Source organism: Falco cherrug, chromosome 12 (genome assembly GCF_023634085.1).
Source record: "Falco cherrug isolate bFalChe1 chromosome 12, bFalChe1.pri, whole genome shotgun sequence".
In the NCBI taxonomy this organism is placed as follows: Eukaryota; Metazoa; Chordata; class Aves; order Falconiformes; family Falconidae; genus Falco; species Falco cherrug.
Window position 1 is genome coordinate 8,580,748 of NC_073708.1, and position 24,545 is coordinate 8,605,292.

At 50.5% G+C, this 24,545-nt stretch overlaps 1 protein-coding gene across 1 annotated transcript in view; it reads left to right on the forward strand.

The window, feature by feature from the left end:
- The window catches only part of PRRX1 (paired related homeobox 1), a 43,141-nt gene extending 24,966 nt beyond the window's left edge, over positions 1-18,175 (forward strand). Inside the window, 3 exon segments of the mRNA XM_055725195.1 lie at positions 8,800-8,975; positions 9,543-9,724; positions 14,369-18,175. Coding sequence (XP_055581170.1) covers positions 8,800-8,975; positions 9,543-9,724; positions 14,369-14,507 — 497 coding nt within the window. The 3' untranslated portion in view covers positions 14,508-18,175.
- The last annotated feature ends 6,370 nt before the right edge of the window (positions 18,176-24,545 follow it).

Here is a 24,545-nt window from a genome sequence, read left to right on the forward strand (position 1 = left end):
CTGTGGGTCACCTCTGTATGTAAAGAGAAAGGGGACACCAGGTAAATCCAACAGGAATGCAGGTGGAAATAATACTGTGTGCCTTTTGTATAACATGTAATCCTATGGAGCTTGCTGCGGAGGGATATCGGTGTGGAAAATAGGTTAATAACCTGTCCTTGCCTAATTGTCGTGATCGTGGAATCATGGGATCATGGAATGGCTTGGGTTGGAAGGGGCCACTGTCTCTGGGGCAGCTGGTGGTGTCCAGGTGGACATGGATACTGGCACTCGCAGTGTAGCAGCCTGCTCCTGCATGGGAAGGTCTCGTTACACGGTCAGGCTGAGAGCAGCAGTGATTCTTCAGAAGAATAGTCTCAGCCGTTGTGCTGGTTTGGATGTACCCCACGTGCACCTTGGCGTTAAAGGCAGTGTTACACAGCTCGGCTTCTCAAGCCTTTGTAGAAAGGACAAGGAAGGGTGCCAGAGCGGAGAGAAGAAAGATGCTCTCTGGCATGAACTGGGGCAGGGAGGGGCCAAGAGCGTAGATAGGTGGCTTTGGAAATGAGAAAATACCGATGGAGCGGTAGGTAGGGTGGAGGTTTGGAGGTTTGGGCCTGGCTGCATGAATGTCATTCCTAAGATGAAACATCAGGACACATGGCATGGGAAGGGGAGCTGACGGGAAGAGGATGTGGGCATTGGAAGCCATACCCCTGACCTTGCAAAGCCATGACTTCACACATGTTCAGCCCTGCCAAATGCACCAATCCTGGGTCTTAGCCAAGAGTGAAGAAGAGGCGGTGAAGGCTGAGATGCTCCAGCTCTCCAGGGAAGCTCTGGTGGTCGTATTGGCACCAGCAGCTGGACATCATTGCATCTGGATGCTGCGCTGGGATGCACAGACCCATTTTGGATATGATACCTTTGGGTATGGTGGTGGGGGTTGGCTGTGTGATTGCATTTCTGCTCCTCTGTCATGGGTCCAATGCTTCTGCAGCATCAGCATCAGCTGCCCTAACGAGGGACTTCGGGGGGGGGGGGGGGGGTGTCGGGGGTCGGGACTACAGCCCCCCTTGGATCCTGTCCCCTCCCAAGCCTGGTAAATCCACCCCACTGGATCGCTGCCACGGTCTGGTGGTTTGGTCTCTTTGTCAGTTACAAAGTGCAGTCTCACAGAACATGATTTGCCGCTGGCAGGCTTTTAAAATATGTGTTTGCTTTTGATTATATTTTTTTTTTAATTAATTTTCCGAGGATCAATGTGGTAATGCATATAAAAATTACAATATGTAGAACAAAGTATAAAAGCATACAAGGAATTCCAAACACATAACATACTGTGCCTTGGAGCTTATGAGATCCATACAGTGCTTATTGTATTATGGGAACACTCTGACCCCAAGACCCGGCGGAAAGGCTTGTTAGAAGAGCAGGACTAAGCCGTGTGCCTTACGAGCTGTAGGATGCCCAGAAGGAAAACCCTAGCGAATAGAAAACCAGAGCTGTTGCTGACTAGTCTGTGGGATCTAAGGGGACTTTCAGTGGCTTTGTACCAATTTCTGGAGAAGGATGTATACTTTTGCCCCGCAAACATTGTTGTCCCAGTAATTAACACTCAAACATCATGTCTTTCCACAGAGACTGTCTGGATTTCCATTGGGTCATGATTACTTTTTCTTTTCCCCCCAAACATGATTTCTTCTGTCAACTCCAGTAAGTGGGAATGTTGACGTGGTTAGGGAGGATGCACATCTTAGCCGCTATAACTGCCCATGTGCTCTGCAGGTTCCCACCAGATGAGAGGCAGAGCACCAGAGCTGAAACCACCCGGAAAAGGAGTTTTGTTTTACATTTGTCGTAGGACAGGGCTCTGAGCTGCTAGGGAGGAGCTCATGCTGCTCTGTCTGTGGGTCAGGAGCAGAGCAGGTTGGGGTCACAGGGGCACCTGATCCCCAGCTCTGCGGACCCACAAAAGTGCAGAGCAGAGCACGGGGGGTGCCTCTGCAGTGCGTGGTAAGTCCAGCTGAAGACTTTGCATGCTAGAAACCAGGAGCTTGGAGGTGTCCACAGGCTCTCCACCAGGAAGGCAAACAGTCCTAAGACCTCATTCCTGGTGGGCAAGAGGCACCGGCTGGTCCCACACCTTGAAACCCACCTGGAAATCTCCCTTTTGGCCATGGCACAGGCAGGAGGTCCCTCTGCTCCAGCGCCTGTCCTGGTGGAGGACAGCAAGGGTGTCACTGTCAGCACTGGTGAAGCAACGGCTGTGCAGGACCTCAGCGAGTTCCCTGGCTCTGGCAGGCAGAGCTGAGTGCGACGGGAGACCGTAGGCACGCTATCCATGCAAAAGTTATTCACAGCTCTGTAATGATATGTAATTGTTTGTATGCGGTCAGCTAAAAATTATCCTGATAGGTTCCACATTGCAGACGCTTCAGAGAGGATCTGCCATAGTCCCATGGGTAATGCTGAAAATACCCACGCTTTTCCATTTAATATTAAAACTTGAGTTTTATATGAAAAATTCAGTATTGCCTGTCTGGAGTTCTGTGCTCATTTTTTATGTGCAAAAATTGAACCTGATTAGTTTCTGAGATAATAAAAAGTGAAGGCTTTTAGAAGAAGTATAGCATCTGTTTCTTTGTTTTCTATTTATTTAATTTTTTTTCCCCTGTGTTCCTGGTGATCTTAACAAAACTGGAACTTCAGATACTTGAACCTTCTGTATAACTGAAATAATTTGAGGTCTTGTGCACAGATGGCGCACAAAAAGCAAACAAATAAACAGCGAAGGTTAGGAAAAAAGCACAGCCGATGTTGTGTCATGGGAAAAAAATGATAATTCAGAAATCTCCAATAGTCTGACCTGTAATCATAAATACAAACCTGCTGTTAGCGCGGTCGTACAGCTGGGCTTGGCATCGCTGCTTGTCAGGGCTAGTTTCAGTATGTGGCTTGATAGGCATGTCCTACCTTAATGTATTTATTTTTCTTCTAAGTATCATCTTCATTCCATATTGCCTACATTCATGATGTCTGGTGTAGGGTAGCTACAGCTTCGCCGTGTTAACATTTCTGTACCCTGATGTTAAACCTTATTGCCATTTGAAAATACTTTTTATGCGTGGAAATACGTATAAACTGGAGTTCATTCTCTCCTGGGAGCTTTTAGAAACATACTTTAGGCAGCCCTGAGCACAGAATCTTAGCCATGCAGGTTCCCTCACCTCTCTTGTGTCCCTGCTCGCGTCTGGCGAAGATGAAGGATGCTCCTGAGCGATGGGTTCCTGCTGCACGGAGGAGCAGCATCCTTCCAGGCGATGCTCGGGGAGGAAAGCTGCAAAACCAGCGATGGGCCTGGCCATCCAGCCTGGTCAAAGACATGGAAAACAAGCTGAGGGAAAACAGAGGTACGAGGCTTTTCCCCATTTTCTGCTGAAGTGATGTTTTCAGGCTGTAAAGTGGCTTTTCAGGTTGAGATTGTGTCGTTTAGGGTGAATCTTGCTGCGGTGGGGCTCGGCATCGAGCGCTGTTGGTGTCTGCTGGCTCTTCCCGATGGGGTATGGTCCCATCTTTGTGCAAGTGATGGTGATGGGACACCCTGCCCCCGGGCTGCCCTGCGCTGGCTCATCTCCAGCATCCCGCACAAATGGAAAATCACTGGAGACCCGACTCAGATCGGTTGGGACAGGGCTTTGCCATCAAGTGGATTTTGTACGTCCTCGTTCCTGCCTCCTGCTCCCCTTCCTGGCACCTTGTTTTAGCTTTGATTAAACCTTATGGGTCTGGGTTTTGGTTTTTGTTTTTTATGATGTAAGTTGACAAAGCTGCCCTGCACCCAAAGAATTGCAATATTTTGGAGGGATATAATGAATCAAAGCAAAGCAGAGCGGAAATAAAACTGGAACAAGAGCCTGCAAAGGGTTGTAACTGCGTGGACAGGTGATGTTGGGGAGAGGAGCCTGCCTGGAGCCAGGGGCGACCTGCGGAAATATTTCTTTCTACTCAAACTTCTTAAATTTTAACTTTAAACCCAATTAAAAAGCCTGTTCCTCTCCCTTCTGTTCTTTTCCCTTTCACCACCACTCTGAAGAAAACTTTCTTTTTTTTTTGCTTGCAGAATCTTTTTTTTTTATTTTAAGAGTTTTTAGTTGCTGGGGTTTTGCTTTCTAGATTGTGGGTTTTTTCCCTGTGAAATAATTTGTCTTGTTTTTTCTTTAATCTGTGTTCAAACTTCAGCGGTAACTTCTTATTTTGAAGTCTGTGATTATAGTGCGATTCCTTATTTTCTTCCTGGAATCCTTTTTCAGTTTGCAGTTTATATAACTGATGTGACAAATCTTTCCTGCCTTACAGTATATGATAATTGTGGTAAAATGTCTCCGTCCCTCCCTTAATTAAATCCAATTGCTTACTTTCAATTCAGATCCAATTAATGTACTATACTAGCTGGTTCTGGACTTAATGGAACTGGTCAAAACTTTTCAAAACTGCCCACACAATGTCAATCCCATCTGGAAATTAGTTTTTGTTCTGACCTGGAATGAAAGCAAGTATGCACAAGCATTCCTGCAAAGTGGAAATCCAAAATATGTTGTGGTTGCAAGTACTGGTGGAAAAAACACTGGCCTTGTAACTTTTAGGTAGTAGGCGTTTAGTTCTCAACTCTGTTTTGCTTTATAATGCATTTTATTTTCAATGTGGCATCCCAATGAGAGCCGTCCGATGGTAGCCCGGTGATAGTCACAGGCACCAGAGCAGCCGCTGGGCAGCGGGGAGCATAGGTCAGAGAGTCTTCGGGTGTGAATCTGCCTCATTGCGAGAGGAGCCAGGATGAGCAAGGGAAAGAACGGCATGTTTCATATAATTTAGAAGCGATTGAAAATGCTTTGGTGCATCCTAGAAGCGCGTTTTATGTATGACAGCAGGATTTGTGTGTCATGGGTGAATGCAGAAATAACACAGGAAAACGCAAATGTGGAAACAGGAAACAAAATCCCCCAGCCCAACATGAAAGGTTGGGAATTTGAAATGAAATTCCCAGATTTTCCAGCATCGGGTTCCTGAGAGGAGAACGTGTGTTTCAGTCTCTCTAGGGGATGCATTTGCAAGCAGCTCAGCTTTTGAGAACGCTGCTCGTAATAAAATATTTCTGATTAAAAAATGTTGATGAAAGACTTCTGACCCATCTAAAAAGCTTTAGAGCTGTTTTCTTCTTCTCTCAGTTTCTGCTGACTGCAGTCACTAGTGCTGTCAACACTGTTTAGAAATACTATTTTTCAGTGTTCAGCGTTGTTTTCTGATAAAAGAATAATGGCAAGGGAAAGAAAAAAAAAAAAAAAAAAGAATACCCTGCTGACATGTTGAAGGCAGCCAGTGACTGCTGTGAGCAAGGTGACATTTGCAGACATCTGGGGTTTAGGTGCCTGCAATCCCTCATTAGCAGTTTGTAATCAACATATGGCATGTCTGCATGGCAAAACGCAACAAGTGATCAACCCAGCAGTGCTCTGGGCTAATACGGCTATTTTATTTTTTTTTTCCTGCTACCCAAGTAACTCCTGTAGACATTTGGATCTAGCTGTGCTGTGCTGTTCCAGAAGTGCAGCAAAAGGAGATCCCAGCATCCCGACACACACACCCCCCGCACCCCCCCCCGTTACAGGTCGACACCTGCATCCAGCCATGTCCTGGAAAAAGGGGGTGACTCACGTCCCCGCTCCGTGCCAGCCGGTGCTGTAGGTGCGTTAGCCAGCCGTGACCCGACCATGAGTCACTGCAACACGGCCACTGCCTGCGACTTTCCATTCCTTGGCCTTGCTATTTTTGGGTCCAGTAATTACGAGGTGAGCTGTGAATCACCGGTGTCTCGCTTTACACTGGGAGGAAACCAGGCAAGTTGTGTTAACGTGCTTGGCAGGAGGCATTCTTGTTCTCCAGTGTTTTACAAGCTTTGGCCCTTCTTCTTGCTCCCCAGAGTGATGTGCTCACCCTTCCTCATGTGTAACTGTCACGCAGGGTCTGAGCAACAGCCTGAAAGTGTTGGGCTTGTGCTCTCTCCAGCCGGGTGTTGTCTTCTGGGCAGGAACTGATGCTTAAAAGCCCTGGAGGGGTTTCCGGAGGTGTCCCAAAGGCTTTTATTGATTTGTTCGTCCCATCCACGTAGGCAGGGTTTAGATCAGAAAACAGCATTGAATGGATAACTCAGAAGGTGGCTGAACACTCATGTTGATGTTGGCCTCGCCGTGTCTGTGCCGTTCCGAGGGATGATCGTGCCCGAGGCGCGTTCAGTGCTGTTTGCTGTGGTGCATGGTGCATGGCAGCGCAACTACACCGGAGCTTGCAAGTAGAGCCGGGGGAAGTCGCTGACCCTTTCTGTGAAGGCTTTGATGATGAGTCGGGAGAGGAATGTGCAGGACTTCACTGCTTCTTTGTGAGGGACGGACCCTGTGAGAGCGCTAAACCCCCCAGCAGGTAGAAACACACGTGTGGTGTAACAAGCAGCAGTTAAATCCCATCCCTCTGTGGCTCTGCTTCGCCTCCCGCCACCCAAGCAGGACAGATTCGCCTGTAACCTTGTTTTAATGCCCTGGGACTCTTGCACACGTTTGTTTTTCAGGCACGTTCCTGCCTCTGCCAGTCCCTTCCCAGCTCAGCTTTACGATTCAGTGGGCTTGTTAAAAATGGGTCTCCAAACGGTTCCTCTCAGACACAGGAAGACCGAGAATGTCTTTTTGCACCCAGGAATCCCCAGGCTGGAATGGAGTCTGCTGGGGACTGTCAGGCTGTTGGGGAAGGGTTGGAGATGGAAGAGCTGTAAACCTGCAGGAATTTGAAAAACCTGCTTTAATTTCAGAGGAATGTCCTTTTGTTCCCAAACGGATGGGCCCTGCTCCAAAGGCGTTCAGGTGCAGTAACTGCTAGCAGATGGGCTGTGAAAAGAAACACAAACAGGTGGTGAGAACAACAACCATAGACTTTAATTTCCTTGTCAGCTTCTCCCGGTGCCTTACATGCCCCCTCGAGAACAGGGGGATGAGGGGAGCTGTCATATTTGTAGATGGCAAAAGCAAGGACTGTTGAGGGGATATTCAGCAACTGTATGTAGCAGGTCAAGCCCATGGACTCAACACCAGGGCCAAGGTGCATGGTGATTAACTTAAAATATAATTTGCTAGCACATGCATTTTTATAGATGCAATGATCAATGTATTTTAATGCATACTGACTTGTATATTGGCTCAGATCCTCTCAGATGTAACCACTGTTGTTCCACGTAAGACAGTGGGACCACGCTGACATTGCCCACCTGGGGCTCTGCCTGGTGCACTTGGCAGTGCTGAAGGCTGGGGCTGCATGAGAAGCCTTGGTGGTTTTGGTGGGACCCCAGACGTACTGGAGCACTGGAAGAGGGAGGAGTGGAAGGCGATGGCGTACCAGCCCTGTTCTACGGAGGCAGTGGTGGCCTCGACCCTGGCAGGCTGGTGCCTGGCTCTTCCCTTCCTTTGCCGGGGCTTCCCACGGTGACTGAAGTGTTCGCTGGGCTGTGGCTGGGGTGACGAGCGAATGTACTTCAGTACAGGTGGGGTAGAAGTAAAAGCAGTGTCGCGGCCTCCAGCTTGTCCTAATAAAGAGTGTTCAAACCCAAAACTGGCAGGTGCTTGCCAATACCTGCGAGCACCCATGCATCAATAGCTCCATCACTGCTGCTACATTGGCATGTGCAGCAGCGCTGGAAAAAGGAGAGATGGTGCAGAGCAGCTTTGCTAAGAAAAGCCATTTCATAGTTGATGATAGTCAATAGCACCGATGTTGCTCCAGTGACTGTGGGCACAGCCAGCAGTGGTACACATGACTCCGTCTGATGTGCTGCTTTGTTGCTGGAATAAGTACAAACCAGGCACAACGTAATATGCGCTCCTGTGGGGTGCACAGTTTGTTGCTCACCGCCTTGCTGGCCTGGGCAAGGCAAGGGGGGTGCTGGTGAGTGCACAGCTGTGCTTCAGTCAACGGTATCCAACCTGCTGATGCTCAGTCTCTCTTTTATTGGGTTCTTGCTTCCCAATTGCAATGCTATCCATGTAGCCTGACTGTGTTCCCATGTCCTTGGCTTGCAAGCATACAAGTGTATCAGGCTCGTATCAGTCATGCTTCGTTTCCACTGTCTGACACCTCTTTGTTTACAGATCCCCTTCTCTGCCCGAATTGACGCCTCTCGGTCTGGATGCGGGGAGGATAGGAGAATGCAGCTGTCATTTAAGCCAAGTGGAGCTACATACTGAGAACAGCATTACCTTGGCTGTACTCAAGCCCAGAGTAATAGCTGCTTCCTTGCGCTTTCCTTACTCGGAGACAGGCACCCTTTCTCACAGTAAGAGCTGGCGCAGGATTGTGCTCATCCCAGAGGGCTGTGTTATGCCCTACTAAGGGCATTCCTTGGAAGTCTGAAGCGGAGATAACAGGGTTAGAAACATCTAACCATAATTCTTTATGGTCAGAAAAGGTTTCTGGGATGATCAGGAATGAGGAGATGCATTTCGGACTTTTTTTTGGTTTTTAGAGGTAAGGAAGCGTCGGGTAGCTTGAGAGAGCTGGTACCAGTCTTACACAGTTAAGCTGGGAAATAAATGCTTGGGGTTGATGCGCTTTCCACCTCCTTCTTATGTGGGGACTAATGCGGTGCGGTTAAGGTGTGGTGTTTAAGTTGTGCAAGCCCCTTCCTAAGCCCTTCCCACCTTGAAACCGTTGAGGTTATTCACCCCATCGCTGCGGGCTCTTAGCTTTCTAGCCTTTCACATCTTCAATTGTCTCTTCTAGATGATCAGCTGAACTCAGAAGAAAAGAAGAAAAGAAAGCAGAGAAGGAACAGGACTACCTTCAACAGCAGCCAGCTCCAGGCACTAGAGAGGGTCTTTGAGAGGACACACTACCCCGATGCCTTTGTACGGGAAGACCTTGCACGCAGAGTCAACCTCACTGAAGCCCGAGTTCAGGTAATCACCATGGCATGTATCTAGACAGATCTCACCTGGGGGGGGTCATCGGGCCGTTCCTGTATGGCAGCAGAAATCTTCGAGGTCTGCCATGGCACGCTAGGGTCACCAAGCCTCTGGGTCACGTATTCATGCCATGCCCTGAGGAGGACTGACCTGCCACCATACTTGCCAGCTGCCTGGTCAAACGTGTTTGTATGGTTTGTTCAAGGCCAAGGTGTTGGATGTCCTGTGCTCAGGCTGCTCACGTTATCTTGAGCTGCTCAGCTCTTAGCTTGCAAGCCTGCACCTTCTGCAGGTCAAAGCAGACCATGGAACAGACGTGCCTACAGCACAGGACAGACCTGGTCCCACAGGGACCTCACCGAACTAGTTCCTCCTGTGAGGGCTTTATCAGCACAAACATACGGGCTGTCTTGTTAGAGTTTCCAGTGACAGGCGTGCCAGAGCAGCCTGCTTTTACAGAGTCCCGTCTTGGCCAGCATGCAGAGGTGGTGTGGTGGAAGAGTGAGTGCCGCAGCAGAGCTGGTTGCGATGGTTGGTGTGTCTGTGTGCTTCCCACCCCAGGTGTGGTTCCAGAACCGGAGAGCCAAGTTTCGCCGGAACGAGAGGGCGATGCTGGCCAGCAAGAATGCCTCTCTGCTCAAATCCTACTCAGGGGACGTGACCGCAGTGGAGCAGCCCATAGTACCTCGCCCAGCTCCGAGACCCACCGACTATCTCTCCTGGGGTACCGCCTCGCCTTACAGGTGCGTGAATAACCCCTCTGGGGCCGACCAGTTCCTGGCGTAGCACAGAGCAGTCGGAGAGCAGCCCTCAGACACGTGGGCTATTTGTATTCACCTGGGACAACTGGAGGATACAGCAGGTTGACCACCCCACTGGTTTTCCTTACCTGTTCCCATCCCACTCCATCCACGGCCAGGCTTGCAAGGGGGGCTTGGTTGAGCATCATCGTGGCTTTCTGGCAGCCGGCTCCCTGGGAGGTTGCGAGTTCTTTTTTGGTCGTCTCTCTCTGCAATTCAGGAATTTTGGAAAGAGGATCAGGTAGAAATAGATGGAAACGGAAGGGGCTGCACTTGCTTCCCGAGTGCATCCAGTTTAAAGCAAGGAAGAAGCCTTTCCGCGGGACACAGATCCATGGGAGGTGACGGCAGAGCGCTTGGGGAGGCTCAGCCACCACACAGTGGCCAGAAGAGGGAGTTCCGTGGCTGTCCCTTGGCTGTCACTGGTTGGGATGCAAGGAAGGGCTGGGAACTCGCTCCATGCCTGTTGCTCCCCATCCCTCCCTCAGCAATTTCTTTCTAGCTGCTGGAGCACAAGCGTGTGTGCAAACGAGCCGTGCCGTTGTGCTGTGCCTTGCCCGCAGTAAGGACCAGTGTCTCTGGGTGGCAGGCTGGTGTTCGGTGGCCACCTCCTGTGGCCAGCACTGCTTTAAGGGCTGGCAGGAAAGAAGTGCAGATGTGGCAACCAACCCCAGCCTGCTCAAAGGATCTGGGACGTCCATGCATGTTGCAGGCTTCCCTGTCCTCCTCTGTGCCATCCACAGCCCAGCAGGAACTGGGTGTGGATGCAAGATCCACAGGATGTGCTGGTTTGTGGGGAGCCAGCTGGCTTGTAGGCAGTTAAAAATGAGGTTGGTGGGCATTTTTTAGCACAGTGGCTTCATTGTTGGTCAGGACCTTGGAGCCTTCGGCTGGATTTCTTCCTGTTCTGGCTTGGTCACAGCTAGCTTTCCACTGGCTTCCAGGAGCCACACCATACCCAGGACCTCTTTTCCTCAGTTACCTTGACCCCCTTCTTGCACCCCAAACATTGCTTGCACGGTTAGGTCTGCACACTCATAGCCTTCTGATAGGTTGTCGCTTCAGTGCCATGGGGTCCTCCTCATCTGCCCTGTAGCTCCAGGGTACTCACCCACTCCAGGTACTGAAAATTATGTTTCTGATGACCACCAGTTTGATGGCCCTTTTCCTTTGGATTTTATCTGAGGATGGCTGTCTTGCAAAATTCCCCTTTTGGGGTTAAGGCTTCCTCTCTGAAGTGCTCCTTGGTGTAGCATCCCAGGGAGGAGCCTGGGTGGGGAGTTCAGGGGAGGGAAACGCAGGTCCTTCCCCTCTCTGCTGAGACTGCTCTGGTCACAGTCTAGATCCCTGCCGAATGCTCATGGCTTATTTCTGCCTCTCACACTTTTAAAAATAGATCGTCCCTCCCAAGATGTTGTTTACACGAGGGGCTTCATAACGGCTTCTAGGAGAAGACCCTGCAAAGGTAACTTCCAGGGGCACACTGGGAAGGGCTGTCTGGGGCCACACTGGGCGACAAGAAGCCCAAAGCATCTGGGTTGTGCGAACTAGGAGAGCAAGAAGGGAAAGACTTAGGGATTTTCCTCCCACCCCCTCCTCCGAGGTCCAGACCTGGCTGTGCCTCTCCATGGTGCGAAGATGCCTCCTCGCTGTCTTGATATCTTCCTCTTGTCTTAAGCCAAGACATTTCAGCAAAGACATTTGCAGCTTACAGCAGTCCCCACTGGCTGACACGCCATCCAGGAGGGACTGTCACCCTCCCACTGCCCTGCAGAGGGGTAGGAGACACTGGCAGAGGAGCAGAGCAGCTGGTTCCTGCAATGCGGGGTGCTCCAGGACCCTCAGGCACTTTACACTCCCCAGGCTTTCTAATCATCTCTTAGCAATCGCATTCACCTTAACAGGCTCTTGGGCCAGGTTGTCGCAGCCACATTAAAGCTTTGAACTGAGCAGAGTTATCAAAGTCTTGGACTCCTGGCGAAAGAGCCGTGCAGAGTGTTTGCATGGTCCTGTGCCCCCTGCCCATCTCCCCCGCGCTGCCGCAGCAGCCCCCGGTGAGCAGCTGGTCCGGGCGCGGGCGGAGAGCCACGTCCAGTGCTGTGTGGCTGGTGCTGGTTTTGCTCTTAGATCTGGGGAAGGTTTTCAATCCGTGTGTTTATTCTCCAAATATATTCAGCCACAGGTCAACCAAAACTATTTACAGATCTGTGTCACACAGATAGCCGAGTAGATACTGTTATTTTTTGAAGTTGAAATGTTTGGCTTAGACATTTTTTACCCTAGGTTCCTAAGAAAACAAGACTAGCAGTTGCGCTGTCAGCCTGCACTTCCCACTCCAACAACCTTTGACTCCATGGGCCACTGAAAACCATATTTGAAAGAAGGATTTTCGGCCTCAGAAACATGATGTTCCTCTGTTCCGTGAAAGCAGGCAGCTGAGCAGGGGAAGGAGATTGTGCCTGAGCGGGGCGGAGGGAGGGGACAGCAGGGTGACTTCAACCCTTGTTAGACCCCGGAGACCCTCTGGAGCAGCCCTCGGCTATACCGATGTTTGGAGCCAGCCTTCTCACACGCTGCTCCTTGTAGGATAACTGGCTAAAGAAGAGCGTTTCAGGAGATTTTCAGTTTAGCAGAGATTTCACTGGGCGACAGGCGTTTTCCCCCCAGCTCTGGGGGCTGAGAGCAGGAGGCTCCCTGCAGTTTTACACCAGTCTTGGGCAGCAGTCTGGTTTTGAATGGGGACAGTTTAGACCCAAGACTGAAAATTGCTGTTTTATCTTACCTGCAGTATCCTTGAGGCACTTCTAATTTCTAGCAGCACAGAAACAGGGGGGTGATGACCCTGTGGAAGCTTAAATAGCCCCCAACTCTACACTTTGTGTAACTTTGCAATGCTGCTGCAGGCAGTATTTGGCTTCTCGCATTGCTGCTGACTTAGGAGGGAGGAGAGGGTAAAGTCACCAACCCAACCATGGAGAGGGGACTTTGGGGGGTGCAGGGCCAGCTGGGGAGGGCTCCAGGCATGTTGATCCATCCGTTGCGTCCTGGACCCTGGTGAACTCCAGCCGATGCACCCCAAGTTGGGCAGGGTGGAGCCTGTATTTAGATGTGTGTCTTTTAGCGTCCATCCTCTGTGTCCTTCCAGTAGCTGTTAGAGATTCCCAAAGTGTCCTGAATGCTTGCCCTCCTGGGGAGACCTGCGGTGCTTTTCCCTGGATGGGTGTCCTTTTACCCGTCCTTTCTGTGTGTGTAAGCTGCTGTGTTTCTACCGGTCCTGATGCAAAGATGACAACTCCTTCCTGAAAAAGTTATTTCCCCTGATTTTAAAGTGAGAAATAGGACTCATCTGGGCTCGAAGGGGACCCACTAGTATTACCTGGTCTGTATCTCCCAGAGGCTGAGGGCTCAGACAGCACTGGGTTGTGTTTAAACTCTCGGCAAGTCAGCTCTGCAGTACGAAGTCAGAGATTCCCCCAGCGCTTTGGGGTGAACGTGCATGCCCACGGTCTGGCACTGGAAGAAATTAAAAAAAAAAAAAGAAGAAAAGTAAAAAGCAACCAAGCTATCTTCTTTCTTGGGCTGTGGATGGAGGAGAGTGTTTCCCAGAGCCTCAGGTGTGAGCCCCCCAGGCAGGCAGGTGGAAAGGGTCAGCAGCAGACCTGAGCTCACCTCCAGGAAAGCATCTGTGGTTTCCTCCTCCTGAATGCGCTGGCTGCATTAAATGCATGTCTCTAGTTCATGCGGTGTTTTTCAAGTGGTTTTGATCTGTGGACCCACATATATAGGAATATATATATGTATAGGAAATGCAACAGGTCAGGTAGTTTGCTGGGTTTTGGGGTGGGGGGTTGCTTTTCGCAGAAGGCTGGGACACGTGGGTTAAGCAAATTTTATAGCAGTCTGGAAAGCAGATTTGCAAGTCTTTGGTAGGATGGGAAAGGACTCAGAGATCTTTGTTCAGCTTCCGCTGTCAAAAGTAATGGTTTTCATGAATAAAGTCATGATTTGAAGGGAGAAAAGATGTTTTGGTTTGGTTTTTTTCCCTCAGCCTTTAGGGCATGTTCTTTATGATCAGCTGAAGTTCTGAGGGAAAAAAATGTGGAAATTTTCATTCCAAAAGGCTGAAAGCAAAAAGCATCACAATTGTTGAAATGGGTTTTTCCCAGAGTGTTTCTTTAATGTAACATGTGTTTCAGAAGTGACGTGATTTCGCAAGCCATAAAACCAGCAATTGCTCTCATCAAAAAGACATTGCTTCCAGTGGGAATACTTTTAAGGACAATGGTCTAACGAGCAGGCTGGGCAACCTGACCTCACTGTAAACCTTTTGGGTTAGAAAATAGGAAATGGAAATTTTCCTATTGACATCAACCAGCTTTGGCATTGGATATCCCTGAGTAACCGAACTGCAGCAGAGAGATTTACAGCATTGTTAAATAAAAAGTAGTGCTAATTCCCTGCTCACATAAGTAGTAGGTCCCGCACGTATGGAAACCCCAGGGTGTAACCTCGCTGCGATGCACATCTGCTCTCTGCATGGTGTGAAGACCACACCTGATGTGATGTTTCTCTCTTTCCATCCCACAGCGCCATGGCCACCTACTCTGCCACGTGTACCAACACCAGCCCAGCGCAGGGCATGAATATGGCCAACAGTATTGCCAACCTGAGACTGAAGGCAAAAGAATATAGTTTACAGAGGAATCAAGTGCCCACAGTCAATTAACGACTGGAGGCAGCTGCCTTGCAGAAGGAGAAAATACAACAGCACCCGTCCTGCTTCGCAACTTGTTTGTGCTGAAAGAAAAGAAAAAAAAAACCAAAAAAAAACCAAACAAAAAAAACCACACACAAAAAAAAAAAAAAAAAAAAAAAAAAAGAAGAAAAAAAGCCAACCCTAATCCAGAACTGAACATGGGGACCAAACTGGGAGCAAACTGAACCGCTCGTGAGTGACAAGGTTCCTCCTTCCTTTTGGGATAATGCCACCATTTTTTTTTCTTGTTATTGTCAGGTTTATTGCTTCTGCTCAATATACTACGAGCTTCTTCAGTAAAGGACAGTCTCACCCTTGTTGGGTTTCCATTTTTGTATGGGACTGCAAAAAGAAACCTCTGCCGATCTCAGCCTGAGGACGTGTCCCACCTACCATCATGCTGAGATGCAAAGCTTGCTCCTCTCCCCCCTGCCCCTGCTCACCCTAGAAGAAGAAGTTGTTTGGTCACCGCTTTCCGTTGTATCCACCTGACCCTTTGTCCCTCCAGTCCCTTGTGCCACAGAGGCAGCGCCGTTACTGCTAGTCCATGAGAAGCCCGTTAATGCAACGCGATGGGGTCATCCTGCTGGGGTTGCCTCTTACCAGTCCGAGATGTGAGGAAGACCACCTTGGGCTTCGCAGCGCTTCATTGCTTTCTTGAGTATTCCTGGCACTGCTGCCTCGAAAAGCCAAAGAAGAGAGAAAAGCCAACGTGGGTGTGTGAGCAGGGGAGGCGTAGTTGGGGGGGGGTGGGGGGGGTGTCGCTCTGTAGTGCCAAGAATAGGACTGTTAGGACACTCCTTTCCATGCCTTACAGTTTGCGCCACAGGGAAAGGCGTTGTCCAGATGCATTTGTTTTATATATACTGTATATATTTATATATATAAGATAATACATGCAAGCTTGGTTGGTGTTTTTTATTAAACAAAATAAAATCCATTGAAAATGTTTGGGATGTTTGTGCTGCATCCAGGTTCCTGGAGCCATGCGTTGAAATTGCAGCCGCAGCCTCTCTCACCCTTGTCAGGGCTTTTCCCAGTAGCCTCCAGCAAGGCTTGAAATGGCCAGCTCGCACCTTCCCGAGAGGAGCCCCAAAGAAGTGGCACTGGAGGGAGCCAGGCTCCTTTGCAGATTTTCCCCATGGGCATTTGCAGCTTCATAGAGTGAGACGAGAATCTCCTCCCCAGTCAGATAGGTTCATGTGGCTCTTGGGAACACACGAGGACATCACCAAGGAAAGTCTCTGCCGGCCCCTCTGAAGACAGGTAGTGTCCCAGCAGGAGCATCTCACACAAAGACTGTATCTCCCCCCAGGTCCCATAAAACTGCCCGATGAGACTTGTCATGTCACTTTAACCACTCTCCTGCGCTCTCCCTCCCTGCTGCCCTCCCCCTGGGGTCTGGAGAGCTGATTAGGACCTAATTGCCTTTTATCCATGAAGAGCAGAGGAGATACAACCCAAAAGAGGTTTCTTCTATGTAAGCATCCTGAGGAAATAAGGATCTTTCATGTTGCTGATGATGCCTGCCTCTTTCAAATGTGGGGGGAGGAGGGGGCTTGTTTATGGCAAATAGTGTTTGCACAGGAGATCTGCCCAAACCGAGTGGGACTTTGCCATGGAATAGTCCCACTGAAGGTAGCGGAACTACTCCGTGGTCCAGGCTGGACCATAAGGGAAGGAGAGCAAAGCTCAGTTACAAGCTGGATACTTCTGGTACAGTGGGTTAGGTCTCCTCCTTGGTGTTTGCTGCAGACACGCTGGGCACATGTAGATGTCTGACAGCGGGCTTTGCTAGTCTAAAGCGGTGTTGTGCAGGAAAAGAGAAATGGATCTCTTTACAGTGAAGGTGAAAATTAAACTGGCAGAGGAGGAATGGAAATCCAGCCAAAGTATTTGAGCTAACACTGGGGAAAAAGCCTCAAATCCAAACTGGTGTAAGTTGTGCTTGTGATTGTGTGTCGCTGCAGGAATTCTTTTTCTCCCTGTATGGATATTTTTGAGGTGGGGGGGGGGGAGGAAAAAAAAAAAAAAAAGGAAATCTAATTGTGACCAGGACAAAAAGCTAAAAGTCGCAGATTATGCTTGCGGACAGAACACCAGCAGGGGAAGTGAGGCTGGACAAGCACCATGTTTTAAAAAATCCGTAACATTCTGTTTGATCCCCTTTTTTTGGCCTTTCCTTCAGTAGTCTGGAGAAGCTAACGTCTCGAAACCAAAATATTTCTGTCATGAGTAGTGTGGTTCCAGCTCCTAGAGCCAAGCGATCACATTGGAAATCTCAGCCTTCACTTAGAAACTCACCCTTGGTTCCTGTGCCTATGCAAACAGAAACTGTTGAAGAACATGTCCTGCACAACCAGAAAGAAAAAGGACCCAGTGCAATGTAACGTTACTCAGAGGGTGAACTGGTCATTGCGTGCCTTAGCCCAGTGCTCTCCCCTCTCCTTGCCTTGCTGCCCTCCTCCACGATCCATCAATGTCCCAGCAGCACCAGCAGCCTGAACAAACTCCCCCGTGGTGGCCTGGGGCTGCCCCAGTGGCCACCCTGCAGGTTTCAGCTGTTTCCTTCAGCATCTTGGTGGTCTGTGGCTTCCCCCCAGTCTTTTCTCACCTTTTCTGCGGTAGAAAAATCACCTTGAGCCACTTCCTTTGGTGTCTGTGTACAGGCACCCATTTCTGAAGATAGCAAGGGGACAGTTCAGAGAGCATGAAGCTCCTGGTACCCCGTTATCCATCTGTGGACCGGGATACCCATCCCTATCCCCATACCATGGTGTTTCCATGAAGGGGCTCACATAGATGCCTGCGCAAACTCTTGTTCACCCTCCTCATTTTCTTTGTGTGAGGAACTGAGTTGACTTGCACGGGGCTGCTCCTGCGGGAAGGTGTTGTCAGCTTTTGCACTTCCAGTTCTAGTTGGGTTTTGCCTTGGGTTGGCCTGCTCACTTGGGATTGCCATCACAGCTGACCAGGCTGTTCTCAGTCCAGGTGAGACCTTTACATCACCTTTCAGCTGGGTGACATCAAGATGCAAACCAGAGCATCCAAGACAATATTTGCTTCATTTACATGGATTTCCTAAATGGAGACCAGCCGGATGAATTGGACAGGTTTTGTTGTTTGTTTCTTAATTGCTGAGGGCCACAGCCAACAGGTAGTGTTGTCCATCAAGCCAAAGCAAAATTTTATGATCCTGTATGTTTAATCTGTATTTTATTGAACCATGTAAATATATGTGCAGATTAAGAGCCTTATCCTGAAAGCATGGAATTCTCCAGGTTTTTAGTAGACTTTCAGTTGCAGCAGTAGGAAGTTGCCATGGTTACCCTGGTTATCACTAAGTTTGGGTACCATTCAGGGGAGAAAATGGTCTTGAGGCACATTCTTCTCGCCTGCTCTGCAGGAACGCTGTTTTCTCAGCTCCCCCCCTTCTTGATGCAGATATAGGTACCCGATTTCCTCTGAGTGGGATTTTTGAGCATGACAGGGATGGATGATTGATGAGGCTGGTGGAGCTTGACGCATGTAGCCACGGGAGGGGTTCCCAGATGGACGTGTATCCTGTAAATTATCTTTTGCTTTGTGATGTAAAATGTAAAGTGTTTGCACTAGAATAGAAATGATCATTTTCAATAAAAGGGGGAAAAGACTCCCCAATCCTTTCTATAAGCTGCCACGTATGTGTCACTGCCCTGAGGTGTCCTATAGCGTTGGCTGGGGCTGGGGACATGCTGGAGCCTTGGGGGGGGGAGGGGGACTGGGGCCAGCAGAATGGGGCTCAGGGCTACCTGCCCAGCAGGCTTACCCTGGGGCTGCTATGCAGCCAGTCGGGGGGTGCCAGAGGGACCCCAGCAGAGACAGGGGCCAGTGAGCCAAGCAGACAGATGCTGTGTGCAGACCCCTGCCTGCCACAGGACCCTTTTGTCAGCCTAGGCAGCTACACACAAGTTCAGCAGCAACATAAGGCAGGAAGCATCCACAAAGACTTCTCCTGAAAGAGATGGTTTTGCCCCCAGCTCCATACATCCTACCAGGCTGGTGAGACACCAGCACGGGGCTGAAAGTGGGTCAGGGGGTTCTCCCTTCAGAGAGGAGAAGGGAGGGAGGGCTGGACATCCCTATGTGGGTGCTGGGGGTGGCTGACCAGCTGTGAGGGATGGGAGAAAGGAAAGCAACAAGTTAGGAGAGGAAAAGGGTTGATCCCACCACCTGTGCGAGGAGCAAGAAAAGGTGGGCTCAGCAGGGAAAATGCTCCACTGCAAAGCAAGGGAGATGTTCAGGAGGAGCTCAGAGGCTCATGGGGGCTAATTAGTGCAGGCTATTAAAGTAGAGGTGGGGCAGGTGCTGGGGAAGAGTTTGTGCCCTGGGAACACACCAAACCGGGCTGGGGCTGGTGAGTTGTGCTTCAGAGAGAAGGTCTCTGCTGGGAGCTGTTGGGGAGGCGGGGCGGGGGGGGGGGGGATGCTGGGGACCTGGGAATGCTGGTTTTCTCCACGTTCCCTTCTCGGTCTCTGAGTCACTCATTCAAATTTGAGCCAAATGTTGGGGATCTCAAGCGTGTTGGGGTTGGCCTCCTGTTTCCCTGGTGCTCTGGCTTTTTACCCTCCATGGACAGTGTGCTAGGGTTGTTAACCAGCCTGGACCCAAGGGCAGCTAAATTTCAGCAGCCCAGTCCCCAGAAAGACCCCGCTAAAGGGCGATGGGTATTTCTGCAAAGCCCTCAGCAGTCAGCCAAGCTTGCATTCTTTGCAAAGCTGATTATTCACCCCTCTGAAGCTGAAATAATAGTATCGGCCTCTTATTATTTCTTGGTTGCCAGAAGAAGTAGACTTGCAAACAGCGTAGCTTCCAAGTTGACTTTGAGACTGGAGTGGTTTGGACTGAGTTGAAACGAGCCTCAGATGTCCATCCAGACCTGCAGCCGGCTCATCTGAGCTCTCTGTGGGCAGGTTTCCATCTCCCCACCTAGCGCTGCTGTGCTGTGGCTCCTCACCCGATGGCTGCCAGTCACCAATGCACCAGGAATTACCACTCTGTGGAGCTCCAGCTCCCAGTTTGGCCTGGATTTCCCAGCAGGACCAGTGAAAGCTATGACAGAAGCAGCGTGTGGCAGCCTCCCTGCACATAGAGGCTGCCACATGCTGCTTCTGCAGGTATCTCCTGAACATCTGACCATATGTTAGACCCATGTAGTATTTCTCCCCGCAATGGGAGTAGATACCTAATTCAGTTGGGCTTCATCTCTCTAGGAAAGCCAGTTCTCCTGCTTGCTGTCACTTGCTGACAATGAGCAATGCTGCTTATCTTCGTCCCAACTCTCTTTGGGCTCAGGAGGAGGAGATCCAGCCCCTCTTACTCTGATCATAACAGGTGTTGGATAATTTTCAGCTGGAAATTCTTAATGACAAATGTGGATGCAGGGGCTGAACATGAGGCTTCTTAACCGAGGTGTCCTCCCAGTAAGAACCCAACAGCCATGGGAATGATGAGAGACTTGTGTTAGGGCAAGTCCTTGATCCTCTCCTGGGGGTGGTTTTCTCTTAGTTCAGAGAGCCTGAGCCCCAGCAGCTGAGGTGATGCTGAAGAAGAGGTGCTGGTCCCAAATCACACCATGCCCCTGGAAACCTCCCTTTTCGGTGGCACAGCTGGTCCCTTCCTAGGTCCAGCTCTCTGACCGGTGGCTGCTGCTTGCACCCACCTGGATGGGCTCTCCTAGAAAACCAGAAACTGAAGTCCTGCCAGCACTGCTTCTCTGGCCATGCTGAGCACAGAGCCTCCCCCAGCCCTGGGCAACACAGGTCCCTGGATTGCATCTTTCCCCAGACTTTGGCATGGCTTTGGACTTGCCCTTTGCAGTGTGCTGGAAGGATCTGGCCCTGCCAGGTGAAACCATGGGGGCCCTTCACCCTCCTGACTTTCTCAGCACCAACCCTTGCTGCTTCCAGGAATACTTCAAAGTGGTGCACCTAATCCCTGCAGCTGCCTGCCAGACTCCCCGTCTGTCCTGGAGAGATGTCCTGGCTGTTCCCATGGAGGGTTTTCTTCCTGATCCCAGTAGGGAAGAGGAGGCTGTTTGTGGCTTAGACGACTGAGACTTGCAAAGCAGATCAAGTAGTTCCCAGCTGCTCTGGGTCCTTAATTAAAAAAAAAAAAAAAAAACACAAACCCAAATGTGATTTTAACCCCGGATGAGGGCTTCCTGACTCCCTGGAAAACCCACATTGCCTAACCTGCCCTGCAGTAGGGCTGGATGGGATGGAGTGGTGGGGCTGGGAGGCTGGAAGTGCAGAGGGGTTGGAGGGCTGTGAGAAGTGGGAGCATAGGCTTTCCAGCTTCACAGGGGGTTGGAGCTGGCCCTGAGGTTTTGCAGAGGTTGTTGTTTTATCCGAGGCAGAGGCTGGCCCACAACCCTGCCCTCCCTCTGCTCCGTCCTGGTAGGAAAGGGGAAGGTGCTTAAAACATCAGTGAAATGGAGAACAGTTGTGTAGCTGTAGAGCTCTGCGATTGTAGGAAAACACACAATAAATGTGCCAAACAAGTTTTTGGACAGTGCTGTCTGTCCAGGAGGCTGCTCAGCCCTTCATCCACAGTTGTGCAAATGGGAGGAAGAGGAAAAATCTGGAACCTGTGGCCAGGGCTGGGCAGCCTGGCACTAGGGTAGTGCCCAGCAGTGCTCTGTAGGGTCTCTGCTTTCTCTTGCTGGCAATTACTTAACCACCTGCTCATCTTATCCCTAAAGAATCCCCCTCTGTACTTTAACTTGTAAACTACATGCACCTGAGACTTTGGGGCAAAGGTTTTCAAAGGAGCTTGAGTGGCTCGGACCCCTGCAGCCTAAAAATCATCCATGGAAATACCCCTATTGCTCTTAAACCAGCTCTAGCTTTTAAACCACCACAGCACATTGGGCATCTGCTGCCCCTCACCCACATCGCCCTGTTTGTGGAAAGCCACTGGGTGTCTCCATGCCTGGGAGTTTGCTTGTGGGGGCTTCTCTGCTCACTCTTCCCTGCTTCTGCCCCTGCAGCGAGATCCCAGGTGAGCAGGAGCTGCTGCCCAGTGGTTCGGTTGGGTCTCTGCAGCCTGGGTTTGGGGCTTAGCACCACTTCTGGGCTCCACTTCTTGACCCTTGCAGCTTCCTGACCAGTTCTTTTTCTGTCTAATGCACCTTTCTAATGCTAGCTTTTTATCTATTCTAGCCAAGTGTGGCTCAAGTGGGTTATTCTGTGTGTCTCTGCCTGTTCAGTAAATGTGATGAAATCATGTGAAGTGGCAAAATTCAGCAGAATAAAGGGAGTGGGGAAACCCCAGCTCCTTTTGTGGACCTGGAGCACCTGCATTTCCTAGCAGCAGGTGGTTTACACATGGTGTGCACCCAAGGCTGTTCAGAAGCTAGGTCTTACCAAAAATACCCAAAAATCTTTGGGAAGGCAGGCAGGTGAGTGATCACTTTTGAAGGGCAGGAGAGAACCATATGCTGTGCCCAAACCTTCTTCTATCCTCCTTGTGTCTGCTGTGGGGCAAGAGGGCATCTGTGGGGCTGCTGGGATCAGAGTGCCAAGTGGGGGAACCCTGGCAAGGTTGTCACATCATCCAAGAACTAGGTATTGATTTTTAAATGAAGTTGAGAAATTAATGATTGTCCCCTCTCAGGATGGAGCTAGGAGATGGCTGGACCTGGCCCTGTGCTCCCCTCCAGCCTCCCAGCCCATGTGCTGGGGTCCTCAGGGTGATGCTGGGATGGACCCCCAAGGTCTCCAGTTCTGACAATGAAGTCAAAATGACTTTGGTGGGGCAGGGGGATCGACATCTCTGTGTCATGACAAGGAGAGATGTGGTGGGAGTTAACAGCAGGCTGAAGGATGCCAAACAGCAACAAGCATCTTACAGTGTGTCTTTTTTTTTTTTTTTTTTTTTCTGAAATAACTTTAAGATTAGAGTTACTCTTTCCAGCGTCTTGGCCAAATTCGGCTCTCTGTCTAGCTGGAGTCCCTCGGCAGCCTCGGACAGATGCTGTTTTCCTTTGCTTCCTGCCTCTGCCTGTCCGAGCGATGCCAGATGTTGTCTCACAGCTGCTGGTTTCCAGCCCAGAGGTGGTTTCCGCGCAGGGCCGGGTGGAGCCCTTCTTGCAAATGGGAGGTGCTAAAATTAGCCACGCTATAAACGCATCCTGAAACACCACAAAGCACCCCGTTTTCAGTGGCTGGGCTGCCCCTGGGCTTGGCAGTGAGACCAGTCCCACTTGCCCAAAAAGCTGATGCGTGCAAAGGAGATGAGCGCTCCTCCATGGCCAACGCCAATGAGCAGAGGAGGTGGTGAGCTTTCCTCCAGGTGAGCGTGGGATGTATGGGTTTCCCACTGCTCCTTCCTCCCATCCCCCCCACGGGGCTGCTATGGTGGCTGCTCCAGCAAAGACTGTCCCCAGGCAGGAAAGGTCACGCCATGCTTCTGAGGTGGGTTCTCATAACGCTGCTGAGCTGATGTGGTGGCTTTCCCTCTAGCAGATGTGCAGATTTGGGACTGGCCTGGTACCATGCATGGACTAGGGTCAAACTAGAAGCAAAGGCAGGGTTAACGCAGCTCCAGAGCGTGCTTCATCCCCTGCTACGAGGGGTATGAAGACAGTGAAGGGTGTCCTCCTCCACAGGAAAGCAAACACAGGTGAGCGCTGTCCTGCCTGGGGAGCGTTGCTTGGTGCAGACTAGAAAGGTCCATATTCAACCTTGGGGATGAACCAGGTCTGTCCCATGGTGGGAGGAGGCGAGTCCCACAGCAGGTGCTTTGCCCGTGGGACTGCACCCCACAAAACTGTCTGGCAGTTGCAGCAGTGCAGATGGAAATGGTTCCTGGAGGAGCCATGCTGGGGAGTCTTCAATGGGTGCATGGGTCAATGTGGCTGAGCTGAGGCTGGTCTTCAGCAGAGCTGGGAACTGAGCTTCTTCCAAGCCAAACCCATCGTTTCTTCCCCTGCCTCAGCAACAAGATGTGAGTCTTGTAGATACAGGACCCTTGGGGAACAGGGATATCCTGGAGGAGAGCTGATGGAGAACGGGGAGATAGCTGAGCTCTCCACTCATCTGGCTCGGGAGAGCTGGATGGAACAAGGAGCCAGGGAGCTCTGCCACATGCCCTCTCTTGCTGTTGCAGCCCATCAAAGAAGCAGCCTCTTGTGGGATGGTTCAGCCCATCCTCAAAGGGGTGGGACGGCAGCGCTTCCCAGGGCTGGCAGAGGGACAAAGACCTTCTGGACCATGTCAGGCCCTTATCTGGGAGGCGAGTGCAGCTCTCCAGGATGGCAGAAGATTTATCGCCGTGGCCGAAGGCTGTATCTAAAGCTGGTTGAAAAATGGTTTCTTTTCCTGTGGCAGCTTCCAAGACTTCACATATTTGACTTCATCCCAAATCAGGCAGAGGAGTGGAAATCTCTAAAAATACTGCAAGGAAAATGCAAATATGTGCAGGCATGGCAGGATCGCTGACACGATAGATTTTCCAGCCTTACTGAAGTGGAACATGTTGAGCCTTTGGAAAACAAACTCCAAGAAAACTGTTGCATTTCTGCAATGCGTGTCTTTGTGGCCCAAGTGAAATGTCCGAGCAGGACACTTCACATCCTGAGCTTGGCAGGACATAGGCTGTTTTCCCTGGCATCTCTGCCACGGGCTAGTTCTAGGTGTCTCCTCTGACTGCAGTGAGCCCTGCCATCAGCCCAGGTGCCTGGGTCTTGCCCATCATCTCTACAATAATTGTGTGCACAGACAACACTATGTTGCAGGTTCGGAGGACAACCTGGGTGCCTGCTCCTCCCCTGTCAGCCACCAGCTTTTTTAAGGCCACGAGGACCCCACGGTGCCATCCAGGTTGAGACACAGGGTGGGAAGAGCAGAAACCTGGGCAAACGGGCTGCCCAAGGTCACGGGGACCAGGACCAGGAGTTACAGCGATACACTTCTTGGTTATTTTTGCAGTGCGTGATTCTTGATTATTTTTTTTTCCCTTTGCAAG